This window comes from Choristoneura fumiferana, chromosome 10 (genome assembly GCF_025370935.1).
Source record: "Choristoneura fumiferana chromosome 10, NRCan_CFum_1, whole genome shotgun sequence".
Classification (NCBI taxonomy): domain Eukaryota; kingdom Metazoa; phylum Arthropoda; class Insecta; order Lepidoptera; family Tortricidae; genus Choristoneura; species Choristoneura fumiferana.
This window is the reverse complement of record NC_133481.1, coordinates 13,777,377-13,800,353: the sequence shown is the minus strand read 5'-3', so window position 1 is coordinate 13,800,353 and position 22,977 is coordinate 13,777,377. Positions and strand designations below refer to the sequence as shown.

General features: G+C 35.4%; 3 protein-coding genes across 3 annotated transcripts; 1 reads left to right on the top strand and 2 right to left on the bottom strand.

The window, feature by feature from the left end:
- The first annotated feature begins 1,760 nt into the window (after window positions 1–1,760).
- LOC141432144 (muscle-specific protein 20-like) lies at window positions 1,761–21,297 on the top strand. The gene is made up of 4 exons (XM_074093599.1): window positions 1,761–1,903; window positions 19,506–19,714; window positions 20,243–20,363; window positions 21,046–21,297. The coding sequence occupies exons 1-4, from the start codon at window positions 1,880–1,882 to the stop codon at window positions 21,235–21,237; spliced, it is 546 nt and encodes a 181-aa protein (XP_073949700.1). The 5' UTR covers window positions 1,761–1,879; the 3' UTR covers window positions 21,238–21,297.
- On the bottom strand, window positions 1,943–8,936 carry LOC141432143 (protein takeout-like). Its single transcript, XM_074093598.1, has 6 exons — window positions 8,514–8,936; window positions 6,898–6,990; window positions 4,705–4,852; window positions 4,188–4,321; window positions 3,824–3,973; window positions 1,943–3,428 (listed from the first exon to the last, which is right to left on the bottom strand). Exons 1-6 carry the CDS (start codon window positions 8,584–8,586, stop codon window positions 3,235–3,237), a joined length of 792 nt encoding a protein of 263 aa, XP_073949699.1. The 5' UTR covers window positions 8,587–8,936; the 3' UTR covers window positions 1,943–3,234.
- Window positions 12,466–14,115, bottom strand: LOC141432145 (myophilin). Its single transcript, XM_074093600.1, has 4 exons — window positions 14,004–14,115; window positions 13,304–13,503; window positions 13,099–13,219; window positions 12,466–13,016 (listed from the first exon to the last, which is right to left on the bottom strand). The coding sequence occupies exons 1-4, from the start codon at window positions 14,007–14,009 to the stop codon at window positions 12,834–12,836; spliced, it is 510 nt and encodes a 169-aa protein (XP_073949701.1). The 5' UTR covers window positions 14,010–14,115; the 3' UTR covers window positions 12,466–12,833.
- Window positions 21,298–22,977: the final 1,680 nt, after the last annotated feature.

Genomic DNA, 22,977 nt, shown 5'->3' with positions numbered 1-22,977 from the left:
AAACTTTAGAAAGTGACTCAATTCCAATTTGTAATATTTTAAAATAACATATTTACCCGACTGCGCGAGAGTGAAGCAGGTTTATTTTTGAATCCTTGGAACTATTTACGACTAACATCTTGCCATATGCAACAACTGTCAACTAATGTTCACTTTGCAGGTTTTCCACGATAGTGCATAGTTGTATACCTACTACAATAAAAACCATGAATTTACTGGTATTCGTTTTTTATTTGGTTAAAAATTCTGAGACTTAGATGTAGATATTTTATTTGTTCTATATTATTATAAACGCCTGTAACTACTGCCTAGTTTCTTGATGATTTTGACAGCATTTAGGGACGCCATTTATTTTTTTAATAAGAGTAAAAATAATCTATTAAGTAAAACGCTTATATAAATAATTAATTTAATTGTATCAAAGACATAGGTAGAAAAAAAGCATGTTATCATAACATGACTAATATGAAATTAATGACTTTACGTATGCTTTAACAGTGTGCAGCTACAAACAATGCAGCGCGAACCGAGTGACGTCATCGTTTGGTGCAAAGTGCATGTATGCAGCTCACCTCCACGCGTTCATGATGCCTTAGTGCTCGTTCCTTTTGTGAGCGACACCAAAGGGGCCCTATCCCCTTCGAACACCCTTCTCTGGGTCACTGCTCGTTTCTCGGTCACTGGCCTGACCTTCGAAGTCATTTTGTTTTGCTAATTTTCTGACTGTGTTCGTAAACAAATTCATCACTTTTGGACATCAAGTGATGGTCATATTCATATGCTCAAAAATGGATTGGTCATATTCAAATTTTGATGCAGTTCCCAAATTTTATTCAATAATCTTTATATTTCGATAAACACTTCGCCTGGCACTTGCGTACTTTCTATGTTTTTTTTTTTTTTAATCAAACTATCTTTCCTTATATAAAGCATGTTAAGGCGTCAATGCATCTAAGGATAACAGAAACAACATTTAAAATTTTGGTAAATTTATTTGTTTAGTTTTAAACTTACTTCAATCGTGAAAATAGGTCCCGCAGTCATGGCCGGTCGAGATCATAACCCGTTCGGAAAAGTCGAACAACGACTCTTCGTACCAGGAACTTCTGGACACGGAACGCAGAATGCAAGAGTGGTTCGATGCAATTTGTCATTATCAATTATCAATGAACAGAGGTGTCACGTCGGACACACAAAGATCAAATTCGTCATAAATGACGCATATTTCATCAGAGCCGTCATCGCGGCGGTGGCACCTCTACACTGCAGTCTCAGATTATGACGTTATAACCTATGACCAATTTTTATTGATATTTATTTTAGTGTACATGCATGTAGCGTCGTAAATTATAAAATTTTAAAAGATTGTTATACCTAATTATATGTATTACGCTACAACCTCGTTCCAGTTTGCCGCAGAATCCGGCGGTATTCTTAAAATAATTTAGTTTGGGTATTCGAATAGAACGCATAGTTGAGAATCGTGATTTTGCAATAACATCTAATGCTTTAAATGCATGTTCCACTTTTTAAAATAAGTAAAGTGCTTTATGACGGTATTATTGTGGTAAATTTTATAAGAATACATAAGTAAGTATGTGGGTTGTGTACGTCAGATGTATTTCTGTAACTGAAAACCTCTCAATGTACCTTTATGACCAGTAAGGCGTTTTATGAATCGTCTCTGTGTTCAATCCGTTAGCGCGTTGGTTTATTTACTCGCAGCGAAGAGCTTTTCAGGCGTATAAAACAGGTTATTTTCGCGCGTAGCGCTTATTTAGTCCTCAACGTTGGTGTGAGAGCCATCTAGCGGGAATTGCGCGAAATAAGTGCGTGTAAACATTTTTGTGTTGTACTGTGACTTGGAATAATTTTCAAAATGCCTGGACGTCCCATTTGGCAGGTAAATTACAATTTAATTTTATTATTATAAAGTGGGGTTAAGAAAGATAGGTTTAGGCAGGTTCGTAACTCTTTACTACGTAGACGTAGATACTTGTTATTTTGATCTCTAAATTATGTTGACTTAGGCTTTATCAGACGTTAATTATTATTATCAAAAAAAAACATTATTATTAAAATGTGACATTTATCTTATTTAATAAAATAATGACAATAATAATCCTGCAAATGGAATATTTAAGTGCTTGACTTGAAAACAGCTTAAGCCCCTTCAAAGTATAAAACAGCCTTGTTTGTTTGGTTCCTAGAGGTTTTTAAAGCTCAATTCTTCTGCTATCTAGTTACTTAGAACTTTAAACTAGGTATAGAATGTCCTCATCCTACTCACCTGATGGAAAGTGAGGTCAAAACTGTAACCTTCCATTAATAAATGTAAATAAATTAGCTAACCGCTGTGGCTTAGAAAGCACTAGCCCAAAAACCATTTTTCCCTCCCTTAAGGGAAGGAAACCCTCAGTATACGAGAAGGAGGTCGTAATTGGTCTTTGCTATAATAGTTTTGTTGTAATTGTTGGCATGTTCAAGGACTGAACGGAAGAAAGTTGCGCTCTTGCGCTGTCATTTAATGTCTAGGCTTTTTGGCCGGGCTGTTGGCAGACATTGGAAACGGTACCAAAAATACCGATACCACCGTACTGTTTTATCTCTGTTATACTCGTATTTAATAAGCTTTACCGAAAATACCGGTACATACCGCTTTATTTCTGGTATATTCGATATTAGTGTTTAAAACTAGACCGGAAATACAAGTACATACAGCTTCAGGTCTGATAATAAATACCGGTAGTAAAGCAGTGTACATACCGGTATTTATGGTACCAGTTTCAAAAACTGGCTGGAGGTACACTTAAACCAGACATATCGGTAGATGACTAACCCCACACCTTGACTTACCTGAAAATAACGTGGCGTAAACAACATGTTGTAGCTTGGCTCGTCTCCAAGCATTCCAGCCTCTAACATTGCTCGAAATAAAAAAGAAAAAACTCTTTCCACTCATTTACTTCATCTATTTCCAAGTCTTTACAACATTACGAAAAATAAATTTTATAAAGATATAAAACTAATAATTAAATCAATTAATTAGCTTAGTATAAAAAATACTTAAAATAGTTTAACTACCTAAATTATTTTATCAATAAAGTTTTGGCATTGCAGGTCATAAATTAATTCCAATTTACATTTTTGACTTAAAGCGTTAAATACAGACCGTCTGTAACAGACGAAACTTATAGGTAGATAAAGACTTAATGTAAACTTATACATAGGTTTTCAAACTTTCTTGTCAGTTTTTTTACTAACTGCATTGTTTTTGACGTCCCCAATCATAAAATTACCAGGTAGATTGTTGAATAGCTGTTGCATGAAATCTAACAGAATATCTTCGATTGTTTTTGTTAGGATAGGACGCAGAGATTCAGATACCGGCCGCCAATTTGCGTTCAGATAGGAATTGGTACTGTCTTCTGTAAAATAAGAAAATATACTTTTACACTAAATGTAATTCTTAGTGTTAAACCACAACAAAACTTTTATATAGTTATTTTATAAGATCGTAACAACTTTATTTACTCTGTGGCATTTGTGTGACGTCAGAATGTTTGAAATCCTTGTAATATTCGCACATAACAAACCGTTTGTCATCACCGTTTTCAACGTCTCAACGTTGCAATTTTGCAACACGATAGTACAAGGATCACATGAGCTAAAGAAGCTTCATAGTAGTGATATGTGTAACAGCGCCATCTGTGAGCGTGTTACGTACATACTGAAAATGCTTCGTTACGCTATTCCACAATAGATGACGCTGTCTGACGATAACTGTAAAAAAAATATGTTCGTTGAATTGAATTAGATTTACCTAATGATTTAATGCCATCAAATAAATTATTCATTCGTAGTTTCATTCCACCGATATTGTATTTGACATGTGCAGCAGTAACGTTAAAGAACACGAATCCATCTCTGTCGTAAGTTTTGACATCACTTACTATGTCAATTGTCATGTTCGCTGAAAAAAACATTCAATCATTGTAATGAAATGAACTCAATAAGATTAAGTACTTCCTACAAATCAGTCTTGAGTTTTAATATTTATAATAATATGCATACCCGTTGTGCATACCGAATCAAATCAATGTTGTCCCATCAATTATTATTATTACGTTAATAGTAGGTACGTGAAGAAGAAACGTAGGAGGTAGGACAAACTACACTATACTTACTGGGTTCAAACCAACACAGTCCTCGTCCTACTAATGGAATCAACAAAATCTTTCCTTTGAGATCATAGGTACCCTCTATCCTCATTTTCGGTACTCGTACTCGAGTGTAAAAGTCGTAAGTTTTAGCATCCACCCTGAAATCAATAATTTACATTTATCCTAATCATAATATTTGTAATTTTGATAATAATATTCTAATAATAAATTTCAAGAATCACTCATACCTAGTCATATTGTCATGTCATAAGGATTGAACGAACGAAAGGATTGATACGATACGCCATGGATACTGAAGATTGATTCTATTTGTCATACCTACTCGACCAAACATCTCACAATTTTCCCGATTTATTAATCCTATCCTATCCTATCATAGAATAATCACAATGGATTATGTATTTATCATCCGATAATGTGGGTATCAATTAGCGAACTTCTCTGCACGTCACTCACTGGACTCAGTCGATCAAACAGTTGCTCACAGTACTAGGAGTAAATAAGTTAAAAGCAGTCTCACTGGCTCAATAAAACATCCGTTTGGCCGAAACCAGTAACGGTGACGTTATCCAGTGCAGCATTCACATTTACTGGTCCCTCGCCTTGCAGAATTCTTATTTTTGGAATATTTAACGGATCCAAAGGCGCCATCCCTATTTCTGGAAGACCTGAAAATTAATAAACAAAATTATGTTCGGTCTTCAAACTAGATGGCGCTTCTTTTCTAGCTTAACTGTACCGAACGGTACCATTATAATCAACGTCAACATTATAAATATCATTCTATTAACAGAATTAATAAACAACATTTTTATACCTTTATAATATCGAGAATACAAGCGGTCGTATGAGCGTTGTTAAGAAATAGCGCTTTCGCTTTCCGCAAGTAGCTGGTATGAACGAGTAGTGTCGTAATTGAGGCTATGTGACTAACCTAGTGCACCGAGGATCTACAAGCTAAATAAGTATGTAGGCATGGCAATCTTTCGCTTAGGCACAGAATAAGTAATAGTACTACCGTAGCTTAGGTGTTTTATGTAGCAAATAATTCTGTTCAGTTTTAATTTATATAAAAAAACATGAATTAATTCAAGTTTGACAACTGGATAGGCTAAGGGTGTTGTGTTGAAAGAAACCAGTCTTTGGACGTTACAGTTACAGTTCTTTTACAGTTAGATATCGATTGATCGCGACTTTTTTTTTCATATTTACTGTGAAATAAAACACGAATGACGGAATAAGTACACAGGAGTTCAGCGCTAAGAAGAGCCTGCTGCGAGCTTCCACACAGCTCAGTGCAGTAGCTTGCGCGCTGCATAGTTATGCAACTGCGGCCAACCAGGCGCTCAGAGAATGTAAGTGTAAATGCACTGCAAGCGATAGCTGCATTATAGTTATCTTGAAATCGTTGAAATTGGAAACTGCAAAATCAGAGAAAATACTCAATTTCTTTACATGAAAATGACTCGAAAAGTTATCTTTGTCATTCAGTTTTATACGACTAGTTTGTCCTAGTTTGTTTAGTAGGGAGCTTAGTTCCCAGTGGAGATTTGTTTGTAAAATGCAGACCGAATTCTGACTACTGATATGTTAGAGTATCCAGACTACAATATGACTGATATTGCCAGTTGCCACAGTGGTCAGAAGTCCTCATTTAATATAATATGTCTTCAGACCACGTACATACATTTCGCTTAAAAGTTAAAAGCAGAGCTGGGTTTTATAATATCATGAAATACGCTAAGTTCAACTTTAACTACTAGCTACCAATTCTGAAGAAAAGCATTTCAAACTTAAATGTATATTATTATGGAAGATTAAAATTAAATGTCTCATATACACATTACCAATGAATCTATTCTAAATTAGTCCTTAAAAGGCTACAAGTTTCACGGTCGTTCACGAGTATTTTACATAATTGTGTGGTACATAATTGCGTGGTCAAGTAACTTTAAGGCGTCCACCAGCCAGTTGCATTTATAGTTTTAAGAACCTTGATTTCGATACAAGCTGCTTGGCTGGCTGTTTTTTTATGAAATATAAAATAAAAAGCTTTTTTCTCTTATCATCTTAACATCAGTCTTAAGAATTTTGGCTGAAGCCCGCCTCATCTTGGGATTTTTGTCTCAGCCTCGAGTTATTGCTAACAAAATATACATATAATATCATGATGACTGCTATCACTATGAATAGTAAACAGCTGTAGCGGTCTTTATCCATAATTTATTTTATTCCTTTATTTTTCCTCAGTACTCATTAGGCCAAAGAGTCGATTTTATTTATTAAGTAAGGTACCATAATATAAACTATAATTAATGATGATGATGACTCTATTACTGGTTTAGAATAGTACTTTTTGCATCGTTTGAGGAAATTTATTACCTATTTCATTTCACTTCCACAATTTTCACTAGGTCCACTAAGTACTTACTTAAAAAATAAAGTTAACCATTAGTTAATTGATACATTTTTATTTTTTGGTTTAATCTTGCTGAGATGTCAGTAAATTTTTAAATCAACTCTTTTCTTACTCGCATCTGATTTACTTTCAAAACTAACCCAAATGAGACAGATGCTATTTCGTTCTGCAGATTTTAATGACCATGTGTATTGAAACAAAATTATTTGTATGTACTTACAAGTAAAAAAGGTCCAACCAACTTCAGTACCTACCTGTAGGTATCTATTGTTACTATGTACCCAATTTTCTTACCTGGACCTAAGGCATTGAATAGTTGTTGTACGGCTTGGCGGGAACAGTCGTCGAATTCAGGGTCACTTTTAAAGCAGGTTTTAACGAAATCAGCTGAAATTGTAAAAAGAAAATATTTTAAAGGAGCTCTTCTAAAAGAGGATCTGAATGTTACGGCTCTGATAGATAACTATGTATGTCTATTTGCTTACTAAGCTCAACTGTATGAAAGAAAAGAGACCTAAGGATATGCAATGATTCAGCTGGTACCTACTTTGCAATGTTAGTTTTTTGGGCAGATTCAAATGCCGCAAGCTCAAAGGGCGGAGATCTCAAAGAAAACTTAAATCAGGCGTGGGAGATGTTTAATCAGAATAATTTGATAGATAGTGTGATAACTAAAAATGCTGAAGCCTTGACATTGCCATTTCGTTTCGCGTTAACAACCAACTTACATAATCAGTTTCGCATAACATCGGGTGATTTGTTTACCGGTTTCTTATTTACTTGACCTACCTCCACCATTATTATTAGCCTCTTGCAAAAATCTCTCATGATCATGAATATAATTTCGAAAGAGAGCGAGCGAGCTGGAGCGGTTTTGATGCGTAATTTTGAAATGCGTGACTATATTTTGGTGTGGTATTTTCTAAAATATTGCTTGATAGTGCGTAATTAATGCTTTAATTGTTACACACTGAGACAGATTCGCGTACAGATTTTTTGAAAATGAAGAAGAAGAAGATTGATTTATTGGCCAACATGAACAATACAGGATAGGCACACAGAATACAAATAAACAATAAACTAATAAAAAATGCGTTTGCCAGTCCCTTGCACTGTGTGGTAAAAGGAACAGGCGATATCAGGGCCTTTAGTTACAAAATTTTAACGGTTTTGACTGTGGTATTTTATAGGTAGATGGGATAGGACAACCTAAACTTTATACAATGTTGATTATAGTACATTGTCCCTTTGTCATGTTTATAAAAATATTGTTACGGTTCCTAATAAAAAATCCTAGGACCTCTTTTCAAAATTTTTAATCCAGGACAATAGAACGATGACAATTCTTTTTATTAGCAACTTGAACGTTGCACATTAAAGAGTTTTTAATTAAATTAATAACATTAAAATATTGATACAGGAGAATGGCGTCTAAATCAACATTGACGTTACAATTTGATAACTTCAGTACATTGATAAAATGTGTCAGATAATTTAAGCAAACTGCTAACAATGATAAATACGTCATGACATGAATCTACTTTTATTTGACTTTACAGACGCAAACTTATAAGGTGACTATAATTGTACCAGGGGATTCAAAAATTGATTCTAATTTGAATTTGGGACAAGTTAACAATTTGATGACTTTCGTAGGGAATAATGGCATTGCTATAATAAAAAAAAGTGAAAATTAATAACATTAAAAACATTCCAACTATTGATAAAGTGTCTAAAGTCGATATTAACGTTTCAATTAGATAACCTGGATATTTTGATAAAATGTGTCAGAGAATTTAACTGAACTGCTGATAATGATAAAACGTCATCAATCAAGATCATTCAACCGAAATTAGATCAGACCAAGCACGCGGCTTTCATAAGTAAAAAGAGCGTCCAAAAATACTTACGTTTCGTTTTGTAATATTCCGCGGCCGAGCTGTGGTATAGCACACACGTCACTATAAATATTTTCAACTGCATATTTTCTTTCGGATGTTATGAACTTTTCGCAATTTTCTAGTGAACCCTAGGTCCGCTTGTTATCCCTGCGGTGGATATTTAAGACTAACTTCAAGTCGGCCTTTGGGTGCGGTAAAGCCAGAAAGAGGGGAGACATACGCAATTCTTAAGTATGTAAATAAAGCTTGAACTTTGCTTATTTCGGATGTGTAATAAGCACTATTTTATAAACGTAGCTGTTCTGTTCTGCTATTGATCAATTCTTTCAATGTTCATAACAATTTATGTGTATTTATATGTGTGTTCATTCATAAGTTGCCCACTTCAAAATTTATGCAACTGAATTTCAACCTACCACTGTAAAAGTATTGGTTTGATTGAACTTTAAAAATTGTGTGTTAAAAATAAAATGTACATTTACTTGAATTTATTGAATTAAAACTGAAACATTTAGTTTCCAAGTTCGTCGGTCTTTCTAAACCTATACATCTGACAGAAAAACAAATGAAAATGCCTACACGTACCGTCTTTCACAATGGGAGTGCTCGAAAGCGAAACTCCCTTCGTTCCTGTCAAACCCGTATTACCAGTTGATTCGTAATCAAGACCTCACATGTAGTTAAGTGTTACATTCGTTCCGTAACATCGATCGTCTTCCACGCGACACGCATGTAGTTAGTAACTGGCAGTGCAATCAACATAATTATTGTAAGACATTACCCTCCTTGGGATGTGTTGGTAAAACGGAGTTATCGTTAGCAGTTATCGTGCCTTTTGTTGCGCTGCTAACGTTTCTTTCAATTAGGATGACTTAGCCCCTTCTTAGTTTTCACATCTCTCTGCTCAACATACTCGTATCTACTTATTTCGCTGTCTTATAAATTGCATTTACTTAGTACTTTCCTGCTTTTCTCTACATTACGAAAACTGCTAGCTTTCGTGTTATTTTTTCTAATTTTATGTTTCCTATGTAAATTAATGACATTTATCAGAAGTCTATTTTCTTAAACGCATAAGAACACTGATTTTCTGTTAGCAATTAGTTTGACGTCATAGTATCTGTCAAAGTGTCAGAAATCCTTAACAGTGCCACTTTGTAAATTTTGTAAAAACCCTTCATGACCTGTTTGTCTGGCTGGCAGTATGCCAACAAGGACTATCGCTTATTAAACCCGTTTCGTCTGACCTGTAACCCGCTGCATTAAGTCTTGCTCAATATTGGGCTTAATAGCATTGGATCCAACATCCAGTCTTGGTTCAAAGTTGGTAATATCTGAAGAAGACATAGTAGTATTGCTCATGCTACTAACGATTCAAATTACTATGATACACTTAAAAAGTCTTAACGACATAAGTATGCTTACGTTAGACAGACAAGATCGGAATAAACAAGGAGAGGCTTTACCCCAGAAAAATAGGCTATAGGTATAAATACTCTTAATTTATCGCATGTGTCAAGGTCTGCATGTCATCTTTGAGGATAAATTTAACGGGACCCTGTTCTTGGCGGCCTGTCAAGATAAACAATTTTATAAAGAAGCACCGAGCAAAATCCCACGCCATCAGGCCAACTGAACTAACTTGGACTAGATGAGTTCCTACCTCAATGATCATCATATCAAGGTCAACTGGTGTGAAAAAAAAGAAGGAAGAAATAAAACATCAAAATTAACATAACAATGGAAAAATTTAAAACCCTTAAAAACTAAAAGGAATAAAATAAGTCACTTGGTCTAGAACTCAGTGAATTAAATTATAGTTACTTGACAGAGTTCTAGACCTAATGGTTATGTATGTATACGTATATAAGTAAATACTTTATTGTGCATAAACACAAAAATAATACAAAAAGGAAATAACAAAACAAAAAGAGTGTGAAAATGGTTTATTAAAAGTATTATAAGTAACCTATATATAGATTTGGAATGGGCTAATTATTAGCTTTCATTTGATACCCATATTGTTACAATACAAAATATTTTTTTTAATCCTCCCCCATATTTTTTTCGCAGATGCCATAATGAAATATTATATAGACAATGTCACTCCAACTGTTCTGACGAATCCAATGATGTCTCATATGTTAAAATCCGTCCAGCCGCTTAGGCTACAGCGAGGACCAAAGAAATAGACATACACAACACATACCCACATACATACATACATACGGTCGAAAAACGTAACCTTCCTTCGGTTAGTCGGGTAAAAAATGATCGCGTAAGGTTGAAATAGTTTGCTGAGTCAAACTACCGCTTCGACTATGACTGTGACACAACATTGTCTAACGATAGATAAAATGGACTGATGACTTCTCTTTAAAAGTTCTTGGCTTAAGCACGTTTTGGCACAAAACGTAAAATAGTTTAGTGAACAGTCCTTAAACATAACCGCAAGAAGCTCTCAACGCCGGCTATTTCTGTAGGCCTAAAACTGTTTTATTGCCTCAAACCGAGTCATGGCTTCAGAGACATATTAACTACCAGTTTGTTTGTCCCACAAAATGAATGAAATCGTTCAACGACCTCCGTATGCGCTTGAAAAATATTATCATCTAACTATTGTCAGAGATCTGTTGGTCATAAATCTTCATGAGAAATTTTCATGAGGAAGGAATGTCAAAAATTGGCGCATATTTCTAACGTTAAGCGCTCTAAAAAAATAACGATATTCAACCGAACTACGTATTAGTGTATTGTCAAATTTAATTTAATTAAAAAAGCAACTTATATTTTCATCAACTGACGCATCCCTTACTATGTTCTAATTTCGAAACTTCTGATAGTGCCTTAGTCGAAAACCATGAGGGTGTTGCCATTTTATTTTAACACAGTAACTCTTGGCTTTTGGGCGTTTCACTATAGGGTTCTTCTCTGCTCTTTATTATTTTGTATTTTAATTATTATCGTCATCCATCATTGATTACCCTTACATACCTTAGTTCTTAGGCTATGACATGCTCATTACCACAATACGTCCGCTGAGTAAATATTGTTAAAAGATGTTATGTCGCTCGCAGTCAATAGTTGAACATGTGTTCGTATTTAAGTTTTTCCTTTTTGTGGTAAGGTCGTGAAATGAATATAATAAGCCAAAATTATCTAAAAATCACTCGTTTCAAGCTAGTCTAGTCTAGTGCAAAGTGCAAGCTATAGAATACGAACCAACAACGTGACATTCGAACGAGTACACTGAAATGTAGGCAACTTGTTTCTTTAGTATCTACACTTCTAGTTGGTGTAATGGTTACAAGTGACAATAAGGCATCTCTATTGTACAGGTAGCTAAATACGAGTAGACTAAATATTTACGAAGTGATATTGAAAACATTCGACTATCACTATTTTGGCGCTGATAGTAATAGAGAGAGATATTCTGATAGTGAAAAACTTAAAATGCAACTTATTGTTTTAAAAGAAGAGGTGTAGTCTAAAGTCAATCAATCCCTGGCGAAATTTATCGGTGAGAATCGGCTTCAAATAGGCACAATAAACTTCAAAAATGTGAGTACTTATTCAGTTTTATTGTAATACTTGTAATGAACAACGAATACATTTTTCATTCAGTCCACAGATATAGTTATTGAAACCATATCATATGATTAAATATACCTATCAGTAAATACGCTTCTGAGTGTCTGTCTTGGCATTAGTCGGTTCGGTGAACGAAGTATGCAGATTAAATTATTATCTGCCTGGACAGAAGCTAAGTAGGCCAAGGGTATCTCGACATCAGCAGAATTATTAATCTAAATTAAAATAATTAAGTACCTACTAATTATTATCTTGGCTTAATTTCAAAATTTTAAAAATAATAGATTTTATTTACCGCTAAACTCGACACTAGTTTTATACCTAGTTTATCAAAGGAAACTGATCTGTGGTTAAAAAAAACATTTTCTTAAAAAACAAATTATTTTTTATTAAATAATAATAAATACTTACACATACTCGTAAAAAATCTTAACAAAAATAAAAATCGTTAGATTATTAAAGTCTAATAGTAGCGATAAAGTAAACCTACACAATCTTTGGCTTTGTTAAAGTAAAAATTACAAGCAGTCAGTGTATCATTTAACTTAAGTCTCCTTAAATTAGTAGATTAATTTAGTCGCCGATTAAGCAGAGAATACAAATATCATCCAACTCAAAGACATATCAGAATGGAATAGGATGTTCTTGCATAAATACTGATCGTGTCCGAAAACTTCGGGCTAAAACTAAAATGTTGGTCTCAGATACCTAATTTGCAAGCATGAATTTGAGGAGTTTTTACATGTGGCGTGTGTTTCCGAAGCCTCCATGTCCGGACTGGGAAGCACCCTTGTTGAAGCCCATCTGAAGGTTCAGCTCTGCATTATGAGCACGAAGCTGTTCTTCAGTAAATGTGCGCTCGTTCTTCTCAGCCATCTTAGGACCAAGTTGGGGGCCAGTCCATTCAGGATGCTTTTGAGTCTGAAAAATAACGCAGTAGTTGCTTGACTAACTTGAGCTGGCTAATTTTTGTTATTATAAAGAGATTGGTTGTAATACTTACTATTCTACCAAGAGAGTATAAGCAGAGGGTAACTTGGGGGATGTTACGCCTCTCGAACAAGTCTGCAGTCTGGAAAATTTCTTCTTCAGGGACTCCGTATTTCTTAATAGCAGCTTGGAATCTAAAATAAGAGTACCAATGTTAAATAATTTTACATTTATTTGACATAGACGAAGTTACGCATTTGGGTAGGAACATTACATACCGCTGAATATTTTCCATAAGCTGGAAGTTAGTGCCTTTCTCTTGGATCTTCTTGACAGACCCAGGAGACAGTTTGTTGATTAGCTTGCACAAGACCACGCCATTCTTGAGGATGTCCTCATAGTCACCACCAGGGAGAGGTTCCCCGGTCACAGCAGCAATCCAGTTCAGTACTTCCTGCTCCTGTTCCTTGTTTCTGGGCTGCAATTTGTATAATTATCATTAGCGATGTTGTAAACGTTTTGAACGCCGGCCATAAAACACAAGCTCCAGTGCCAACAAGTTTGATGGTCGTGCGCTTCCAGCATCATCTCCGAAAATAACATCTTAAGTAATCGTGCGATATAGCGATCCCTCTGGAACTATCGGGGTTTGGTATAAAAATAATTATGCGTCCATTGATAACGCGGCCGCGCAGCTGCGCGTGCGCCTGTCTCGTTAATCCATGCTCATTGACGTCAGAGAACACTAACAACATTAGTGTTAGAGTTAAATTGACTTCGATACAATTGTCTTTATAGCAAGCCACCGACGAAAGGTCAGGGCAAAGTCGAAGCGGCAATATTTTTCTTAAATATTTCAAGACGATCAGAAAAAAAGAACTTTTCATACATTATAAAAACACTTATTTCTTCACAGAAAGTACTCTCTTTTTTTTCAAGTAGTTGTCAATATTAGAATAGGAATAAAAAAAAACTTACAGGCATTTTGCTGGGTATCACAAGTATCTACACTATTAGACGAGTTTCCGTGGCAATATCGCTGGCTGGACTGGACCGTGGCGGCCGCCCGCCCAGAGCTGCGTCCGCGGGGGCGGGATGACGCCCAAATGTTTTCCACGACTGTAAACATATCGTAATGTATCAGTAAAGTTGCAGCTGGTTAAAAGGTTGGGTTCCGTAGAAAGCTCCATCGAACGAACTGTCTTTAATTTGAATAATAATTATATATCTAATAATTGACTGTAGGGGGTAATCTCTGAATCTACTGAACCAGTTTTGATGAAATTAGGTATACAGAGAGTTTGGGTCCCGGAAAAGAACAGGATAGTTTTTATCCCGGAAAATTGCATAGCTCCCACGGGATAGTGATAAATGAAGTCTACGCGAACGGAGTCGCAGGCAACAGCTTGCTAGTAATCTAAGGCCTACGAGAAAAAGTTTACAAAATAATAGGAACTTCATCAAATCAACTACTTTTTTGCTAACATGAGATTGCAGATGGTGATTCTCTAGCTAAGGACTACATTGGGCCCTTGGAATCAACGGTACCTACATATTTTTATATCTTTGCTTTGTATTGGGTTGCTTGGTTACAGAATGCTGCCAATTATTACTGTTTTCATGATTTATTGAATCAGGCGTTACTTTGCGCAGGTCCATATCAATGAACTAAAAGAATCTGTTTTTGTGGCTACACAGAACCCTGGTAAAAAAGAATTCAATGGCAATGGTTAGGCGTTGGTATCAATTTATTTTTTATTTCCACCACTGCCCGCAACGCCGACATCTCACCGGATGTAGTAAATAAATCCCGTTTGACAACCAAATTTATAAAGGCATAGTTAAGTATTATTATTGATGTGGTAAATGAAGACGAAAAGACAGTCAAGACAATGAATTGGTCGCCAAAAACAATAAAAAGCAGTGGCGTAGCTACCAAGGGGCTAGGCGGGGCAGTGCCCCGGGGCCCTCAAGCTCAGGGGGCCCTCGAAATTCTGCTTTATAGCTGATGATAAAGTTGCTTAGCATTTTTAAAGTATTCGTATATATAATGATTTTACTTCAAAAAACCTTACCAGTTTTGATAGCAGTGGGCCCCATTTTTTTATTTGCCCCAGGGCCCTAGGTTACCTAGCTACGCCACTGATAAAAGGCAAAAATACAAAATAAATCCGTGCAAAAAATGCAATGAAACATAGCTTTCGTCTTCTAGCAGAACACGTTAAGCTTAAACATTAACACTTCGAACATTAACGAGTTGTTGATCAATAGAAGATTTTGTAGAAACTAGACAGACAGAAATAGAAGTGTTGAAAATTAAACAAACCATGATGTAAGAGATAGAGAAAACGTCAGAGCTTCCTGTTCTGATGAATTACCTAAATTTATAGACGGCGAGATGTGTAAAAATAAACTTTAGTGAAAAAATGGATTTAGAACAGTTGATCCTGACGAATTAAAACGGAAAATATATTTGGAAAACATAGTAATCACAAATCGCTAAAGCTATGTTACCAAATTTATTATTAATAGTTATTAGTCATCTCAAAGTGCATTAATAGACAGTACATTGCAAAAAATAGCATCGCGCTAATTTAGTTTGAGTGCTTCACGATGAAATATGAGGAGTCATGTCATGAAATTATCACACAGTTTTAACGAACGGATACTATGTATTTTGGGCTACATGCATCTGTCTAACAGCTGTGTGAAAGTTTTATAGATCTTTAGGAATTTCCTCTATAATTAGACACTTGTAACACAATACAAGTAACAATAACAATAAAATATTTATTACTTGTATTGTGCTTGTAATTCAGCGGGCAAAGCCATTAGATTTTTTTTATCACTGTTTTCTCATGAAAATTTTCATATTATAACTGGAAAAAAAATGTGCAAGTACTTCATACAACTTAAGACACCTAAAAAAATCACAACGTAAAACCGCATTAAGTATTTATAATTTTAAATATGAATAACAATTAAGAATTAAGTATTAATTAATTATGAGTTAATTATTAAATAACTATGAATATGAATTATGAATAACAATTTAATATTATTAAAAAAAATTAAATTATTATGAATTTGTATGTAAATCGTATGTTTTAGTTATTTAGAACACAGTCAGGAAATTAACAGATAACGAGAGAAACAGCTATGTTCAAAGGAGACATTAAATTTACTGTTCATAAAGTGATATGATATTAAGCCTAAAATCGTAATCTAAAACGTAACGAAAATGAATATTAGAGCAAAAACCGGCCGATAGCGATGCAATTCACACTTGTGCGCAGTTTATACATTTTTTTTTAATTCAGCTATTTTAATTTTTGGCGTCATTTTCGGGCCCTTAGTAAATTTTAAATTAGGCTAGAAAAGTCATTAATATTTGTAAAAACGTTTCAAAAAGTAGTTGAAAAATTGCTCAATGACGGATGATGTATGGCACGATGCCACTTGTTGTCTAGACTAATTAGTAGTTCTAGACTACTTTATTACTATTGCTAATTAAATTGAGTAAGTAATCAAATTCAGACACAGTTAACTGACTTTCGGAATCACACCCGTGAAAATATCAGTAGAAAATATAAAGATCACTGTTGTATTTGAAATACGACTGAAGTAGCAAATTAACAGCCCAAATTGTTTTGTAGACCATCGTCATCATCATCAGCCGGAAGACGTCCACTGCTGAACAAAGGCCTCCCCATTAGAACGCCACAATGAACGACAATTCGCCACTTGCATCTACCACCAGTGACCACATCGTGACATAATGACATGATTAGGTGCCGATAGCAAAGGGGCAATTACACTGCGTCACAGTAGCGAAGCGTCCATAGAACCCCACTCCCACCGGCTTGCCCAATATTGACAAAATACGACAACAGGACGCAAATTATTTATGAGGGATGTGGTCGATCTTTACTTCGGCTTTACCACGGAAATATCTACTGCTGCGTCGTTCACCTAATGTGGTCGCCGAATTTGTTTCCAACCACTTCGGCGAACGAACGTAGTCATTAAATTAGTCTGTCCGTCTACTGCGGCGGCCATATTAAGGCGGTGGCAGCTGTCGCTCGCCGAATGCGGCCAACTACCGTGTTCTTTACACTTTTGCGGTGGCCGTATGCAGCATGCAGCATGCGCATGCGGCGAATGACCCAGTGTCAAATACCGATTTTCAATTTTTCACCGTGTGATGTCAAAAAGCTGAGAGCCTGTAGAAAAGAAAACACGAAAATCATTTAACTCATCTTTCGCAATCTTAACAGTGAATCATTCATTGCAAATAAGAATAAGTTTTTTGGTCAGCTTGAAAGATCCCTTTTAGGGATAATTTCGCCTGTGTACTCTTGTTTTGTTGTTTTCTTTTTGTATTATTTTTGTGTTTTATGTACAATAAAGTATTTACATACATACATACATAAGTAACTTATAAATAGATAAAGTAACCTATCTAACTTTGTCTGCGTGACAGCAATATACGGATCTACGCTTACATTTAGTGTTTCTGAAAATAAATGAAGTACAAAGTTTAAGGATAGACAATTCTTGGAAAAACGTATTCGATAAGCGATGCAGTTTGGCGAGCTGCCAAGAGAACGAGCAATACGGCCACGTGTTGGGGAAGCCCTAATATATAAAACAAATATTTAATTTAAATACAAGTGAAACATAATATGTGATCTAAGGAAGCTCTCTCACGAACTTAGCCCTTAATTTATACAAACTATTTTAAAATGAATACGGGAAGGTTAAAGAAATAACTGATCTTGTTTGCAGACCAACACTTCCTTAGACAGAAATAAGAAAAGTAGTCCTGAATTCAAACATTTACAAAAACATATGCTATATAATAGAGATTAATTAACCAGTTTGATACTTTAAAAAATACAACATATTTAGTTTCATGTTAACCTTAGCGGTCCCCCGACACCGACGACGCTTAGATAAAAAAATATTACTAGATACTTTATACTAAATTAACTTAGGCTAATTTTGCGGGAAATCAGCATAGTCCCCGCGGGATAGAGATAAACGAATTCTTCGCAGATGAAGTCGCGGGCAACAGCTAGGTAGCGCATAATTATTTTTTACTTTTTAATTGTCTTTTCAAGCAGCGTTTTTTTCAGGCGTTTTTATTTTTTGAGATATTGAACTTTGAAGTGACAAAGTCGATTGTTTTCCAACTTTTTGTTGGTTAGGTAATCTAGTTACCAGATCAGAAGCTTTATTGTCTAACAGACTTGGAATCGCAATAGTTTTCACCACTTCCTTCTATCACAGGGCATAAGACGAGGGTAGAAGGAGATAGTGAATGCGATTGCGAACAGCAGCGCGTTAGAGAATACGGCCTCATGTTCACGCCTAATATTAACTTCTTCAGATCTTAGCAGAGGTGTTCGTATTATATGCACTGCACTACATGTATATTCATGTTTGTCCTTGCCAAAAAACTTCCCTCATTGATTTTATATTATTAATAAATTACTTTTCAATTTTTTTTACGTAGAAATTTTCCTTGCGCAAGTACAAAATAGCATTTACGCTTAGTTAACCTCACGATACGTACTTATAACAATATAGTGTTTCTTAGATTAGAACGTCTAGATTGTTGCAATACGCAACCGACTAAGTAATGGGCGGACTTTGTGCGTAAATAGTCAGTCCTTTGCAGTTATATTATGAGAATGTCCCACGAGACGCCTTCCTACTATTGTATGATTTTATAACACAGAAAGTATGAGAAACTGTTGATGACACATTAAATAGCTATTTCCTTATGTATGGTCTTTTTAAAATAGGTACTTAGTAAAAAACTGTACCTACTTGTAGGCTATAGTTAAGTACGATTTTCAAGTTATTTTTACTAAGAAATTATATTGTTCGTCATTAAGGGGCTGTTTCACCATCCATTGATTAGCGTTAAGCGATGGTTAAATGTGATGCCATCTCCGTCTATCCGAACAAAACAAATAGAGACGGCATCACACCTAACCGCCAGTTAACACTAATCAATGGACGGTGAAACAGCCCCTAAGTCTATGTGAGGAAGAGGGTGGATTTTCTGCATGAAAAACATGTGCCACACATACTTAGGCAACTGTATGTGTATTTAGTAGCAGAGAAGCAAAGTAATGGATGAAAATAATTAAATGGTCCGTAACCGTCGGGTCGTTAGATGAAAAACTCTATCATTTAATTAGTTTTTCTTTAAGTGCCACTTCTACTGAAGGTTGGCAGTCAGCTTCTTATATTTTTCCTTATCAAGCGTCAATCTGAACAGTTGCTTGACGGTCTTAATTCCTGTCCATTCCGCGATATAACAGAGCCGAGACATCTTACGTCTACTTTAATTCCCGGGCTGATTAGTTGCGGTTAGCAATTGACACAAATTTCAATTGAGGTCTACCTATATTTATCTAAGTATCCAATTCTCAAAACCCTATACCTAACATTTGATAATCTTTCCAGTGTGCTGGCAAGCGCGAACCCGAGAAGGAGCTTGAAGCTCAGAGATGGATAGAGGCCGTCATCGGCGAGCGATTCCCTGATATGCCCTACGAGTTGGCATTGCGGGATGGCATCATCCTCTGCAAGCTGATGAACAGGCTGCAACCAGGCATCATCACGAAGGTCAACGTGTCTGGAGGGGACTACAAGTTCATGGACAACATTAGCCAGTAAGCATTTAATATTGACTGAATACTCTACAACCTGTTCGAAGACATTACTCTAGGAGTTTCTGAGTAAATCTTTTTTTGACACTGGAAAGGCCAAAAAGGCAGATAAAGAAAAAGAAGATGGACGAAGAAGGAATAAGATTGTACATGGGTCGCTCACATCACGTCACGTATTAATGGTCGCGGTACTTCCGACTATTTCTAATGTGGTTGAGCAAGTTAGAGCTCTATCTATTCGAAATCTCCTTGTCAAGGAACTATTAATTCAAAAATAAGATGGAAGTAGTTAGTGACATGTTTGTGATAATGGAAACGTAGGTACTAGTTACGTGTAGCAATATTTACCGACTAGTCATATGGTCAATTCAAAAGTGCCAAATTGTGTCCTGATTATTAGTTGCTATCCCTAGTATTATAATGGCTAGCTTGCAACCTTTACACACAAGTACACAACCTAGGTTATTTCTTACTCTATATATACCGCTAAATTGAGGTTAAAAAGTATAATTATTTTATTACTTTTTACAGATTCCAAAAGGCGTGCATCAAATACGGCGTCCCTGATACAGACCTGTTCCAGACAACAGACCTGTGGGACCAGAAGAACATCGTTCTTGTTACACAGACCATCTTTGCTATCGGAAGAACGGTAAATAGAACAACTTAAGTCTTACGATCCAACGGGTCCTTTCCTTCCCAAATCGACTAGAGGTATGCGGGATCTTCATCCAAATTAGCATAAAGCGGTTTCATTCATTCTGCCCGCACAACCACAGGCACAACTAAGGATTGTGATCCCCCGCCTGCCCCTGTGTTCCCTGAACCACAGAATAGATAATACCTAGTACAAGTACCTGAACGTTAAAATGTGAACGTCTTTAAATTAAGCATGAATGAGTTTTTAGTAGGTAGGCAGTGTGATCTATTTTAGGCCATATCTTCGTTAACCATCAGGTATGATGTGGTCAAACGAACGATAAAGTATTTTGACAAAAAACGTTCATCTTGTTGGAACAAACAACGGCAGCGAACTAGGTATTTACGAGTATCACCATTATAAAAATCCACATCCAATAAATCAATATTTTATTCATTAATTCATTAATCTACTGAGTCTAGCAGATTTTGCATGGAATTATTGTTTGTATGTATACCGTCGAGTCATCGTCTTCTTTTCCTGAAATCCAGTATAAACTTCTAAATACATTCTTTTAGTTCTGCATTCTTGTTTAAGTAGGTCCCCAAACACTTCGTTAGCGAATGTTTAGAACTTTCTTTACTATGGATTTATAGATCAAATCAAATCAATCGAATTCATATTCTAATTTCAGGCATACAAGCACCCTGAATGGCGCGGTCCCTTCCTCGGACCTAAACCAGCTGAGGAAAACAGACGTGAATTCAGTGAAGACGTGCTACGGGCAGGACAAACCGTCATTGGTCTGCAAGCCGGCACAAATAAGCAGGCGACACAATCTGGCCAGAACTTTGGCGCGTCCCGCAAGATCATCCTCGGCAAGTGATGTACCAAGGTGCCAGCACATCGAAAGAGTTCGGTCTCTAGTCTAGTCAGTTTAAATTAAGAGTAAGTACTGCGAATAAAAACAAAGAAATAACTTCTTAACTATAAATAATAATGTTATTACATTTTAGTTATTATTTATTGCTGTTCATTTTAATTAAGGATAATAATATTGTAAAAGAAAATTTATTTAGATATTTATTTTATACATACATCACCGAAACTATAATTTACGTAGGTACAAACATTAGGCCATTTATGCAATATTCAATAAAATGTATTTTATTTATGATTATAAATGAATATTAAAATATTTTTGAACATTTCGTAATTACTGGCTTTTTATTTTTGTGCTGATTCCTCAATGAAAAATTGAAATACCTAGTTATTTAGCAATGCTCTTGCATGGGCGTGTGCGTGTACAATCATTTATTTCATAAATTATGAATAAATGATTTGATTATTACCTATTTGATACCAATTTCCTTCACACAGTAAAGTCAAAAGTAAACACCAAGCAAACACTTGATAGCTACCGCCATCTAGCGGTGAATAGGGGAACGCTCACAAGATACGCTCACTTTTAAATCTACATTTTCCTGTTTATGCAAGCCTGGTATTCACGACAGCGAATGTGTCGAAAACCATTTAGTAGCAAAGTTTTAATTGTAGCAAAGAACCAACCTTAAAACGATGTTTTTAAGGTCTTTTTTTATTTCTATAATTCATGAAAGCGATTGCAATTGACTTGAATATTCACAGTTCCAAAATGAACTTTAAATAAAACATAATCTGGTTGAATTTTAAAATGAGAAAATTTCGAATTATTTCTGTTTAATTTTCAAGGTGCTATTTGTTTTCTGTAATGTAATATTTAAATGGACCCCCCGCCTGGCTATTATTATCTAGGCAAGTATAAGAAAGATTATATGGGATGGTATTACCACAATTTTATTAGGAATAGTATCCAAAACACGAAAACAAGTGCTTTATGTAAATCATTTAAATTTTAAACAAAAATTAGACCCCTTCCTTTTTCATAATAATATTTTACATATATAAATTGAAAAAAGAAATTCAAAATCACTCTTTGTTTTGAGAGCATGCTCGCTTCATGCTCGGGATAAACTGGTAGTGACATCTATAAATAAACACGTTTGACGTAAACATGCAAACGTCCACAGAGTACATTTTTATATATGGGGTAAACGTCGTAAAGAGTTGGAATATCTTGGGCTAGATGGCGCTGAAAACAATACATTTCAAGGGCAAAGTAGTGATGTCTTAAAAAATATGTTGCATTTTATGTTGGACAATCCGAGCGAATCTGATTTATTTAATTTTTACTGAAAAGAAAGACGGAACATGCAGATGTGATCGTCACACGAAGTGTTTCGGTATGTTTTTTTTTTTATATACGTGTAGGAGATATGGTAAATGGTAAAAGTATATTTATAAACTCTCATTTGTTATTTAGTGATTATTACCGTCTTTTCTAAAAAGGACCCATGCCCTAGGGAGGGCCCAAACTCATGGGGGCCACGTGAAAGTCCAATAAGTAGCTATGTTCGCTTAGGACATAAAAAAAATACCGTAATACGTTCATACTTGGCCAGTTCTGTTCGTATCTGCTCAATAGCCCCGGCATGCTATGAGGTAGCTGTAAAGAAAATTTATACATAAAATAAGAAAAACTTAGGGCATACTGAAAGTTTCTGGAACTAGGCACTTGGAAGAAAGA

Bases quoted from the DNA above. Each gene is read 5' to 3' on its own strand.
- LOC141432144 (XM_074093599.1), top strand. From the start codon at position 1,880: ATGCCTGGACGTCCCATTTGGCAG. The intron at 1,904-19,505 runs GTAAATTACAAT...TAATCTTTCCAG, and splicing joins CTGGACGTCCCATTTGGCAG to TGTGCTGGCAAGCGCGAACC. The intron at 19,715-20,242 runs GTAAGCATTTAA...TACTTTTTACAG, and splicing joins TTCATGGACAACATTAGCCA to ATTCCAAAAGGCGTGCATCA.
- LOC141432143 (XM_074093598.1), bottom strand. From the start codon at position 8,586: ATGCAGTTGAAAATATTTATAGTGACGTGTGTGCTATACCACAGCTCG. The intron at 4,322-4,704 runs GTGAGACTGCTT...TATTGATTTCAG, and splicing joins ACGGATGTTTTATTGAGCCA to GGTGGATGCTAAAACTTACG. The intron at 3,429-3,823 runs GTAAATCTAATT...CTTATTTTACAG, and splicing joins TGATGGCATTAAATCATTAG to AAGACAGTACCAATTCCTAT.
- LOC141432145 (XM_074093600.1), bottom strand. The intron at 13,220-13,303 runs GTATGTAATGTT...CTCTTATTTTAG, and splicing joins CTTATGGAAAATATTCAGCG to ATTCCAAGCTGCTATTAAGA. The intron at 13,017-13,098 runs GTAAGTATTACA...GTTATTTTTCAG, and splicing joins TATACTCTCTTGGTAGAATA to ACTCAAAAGCATCCTGAATG.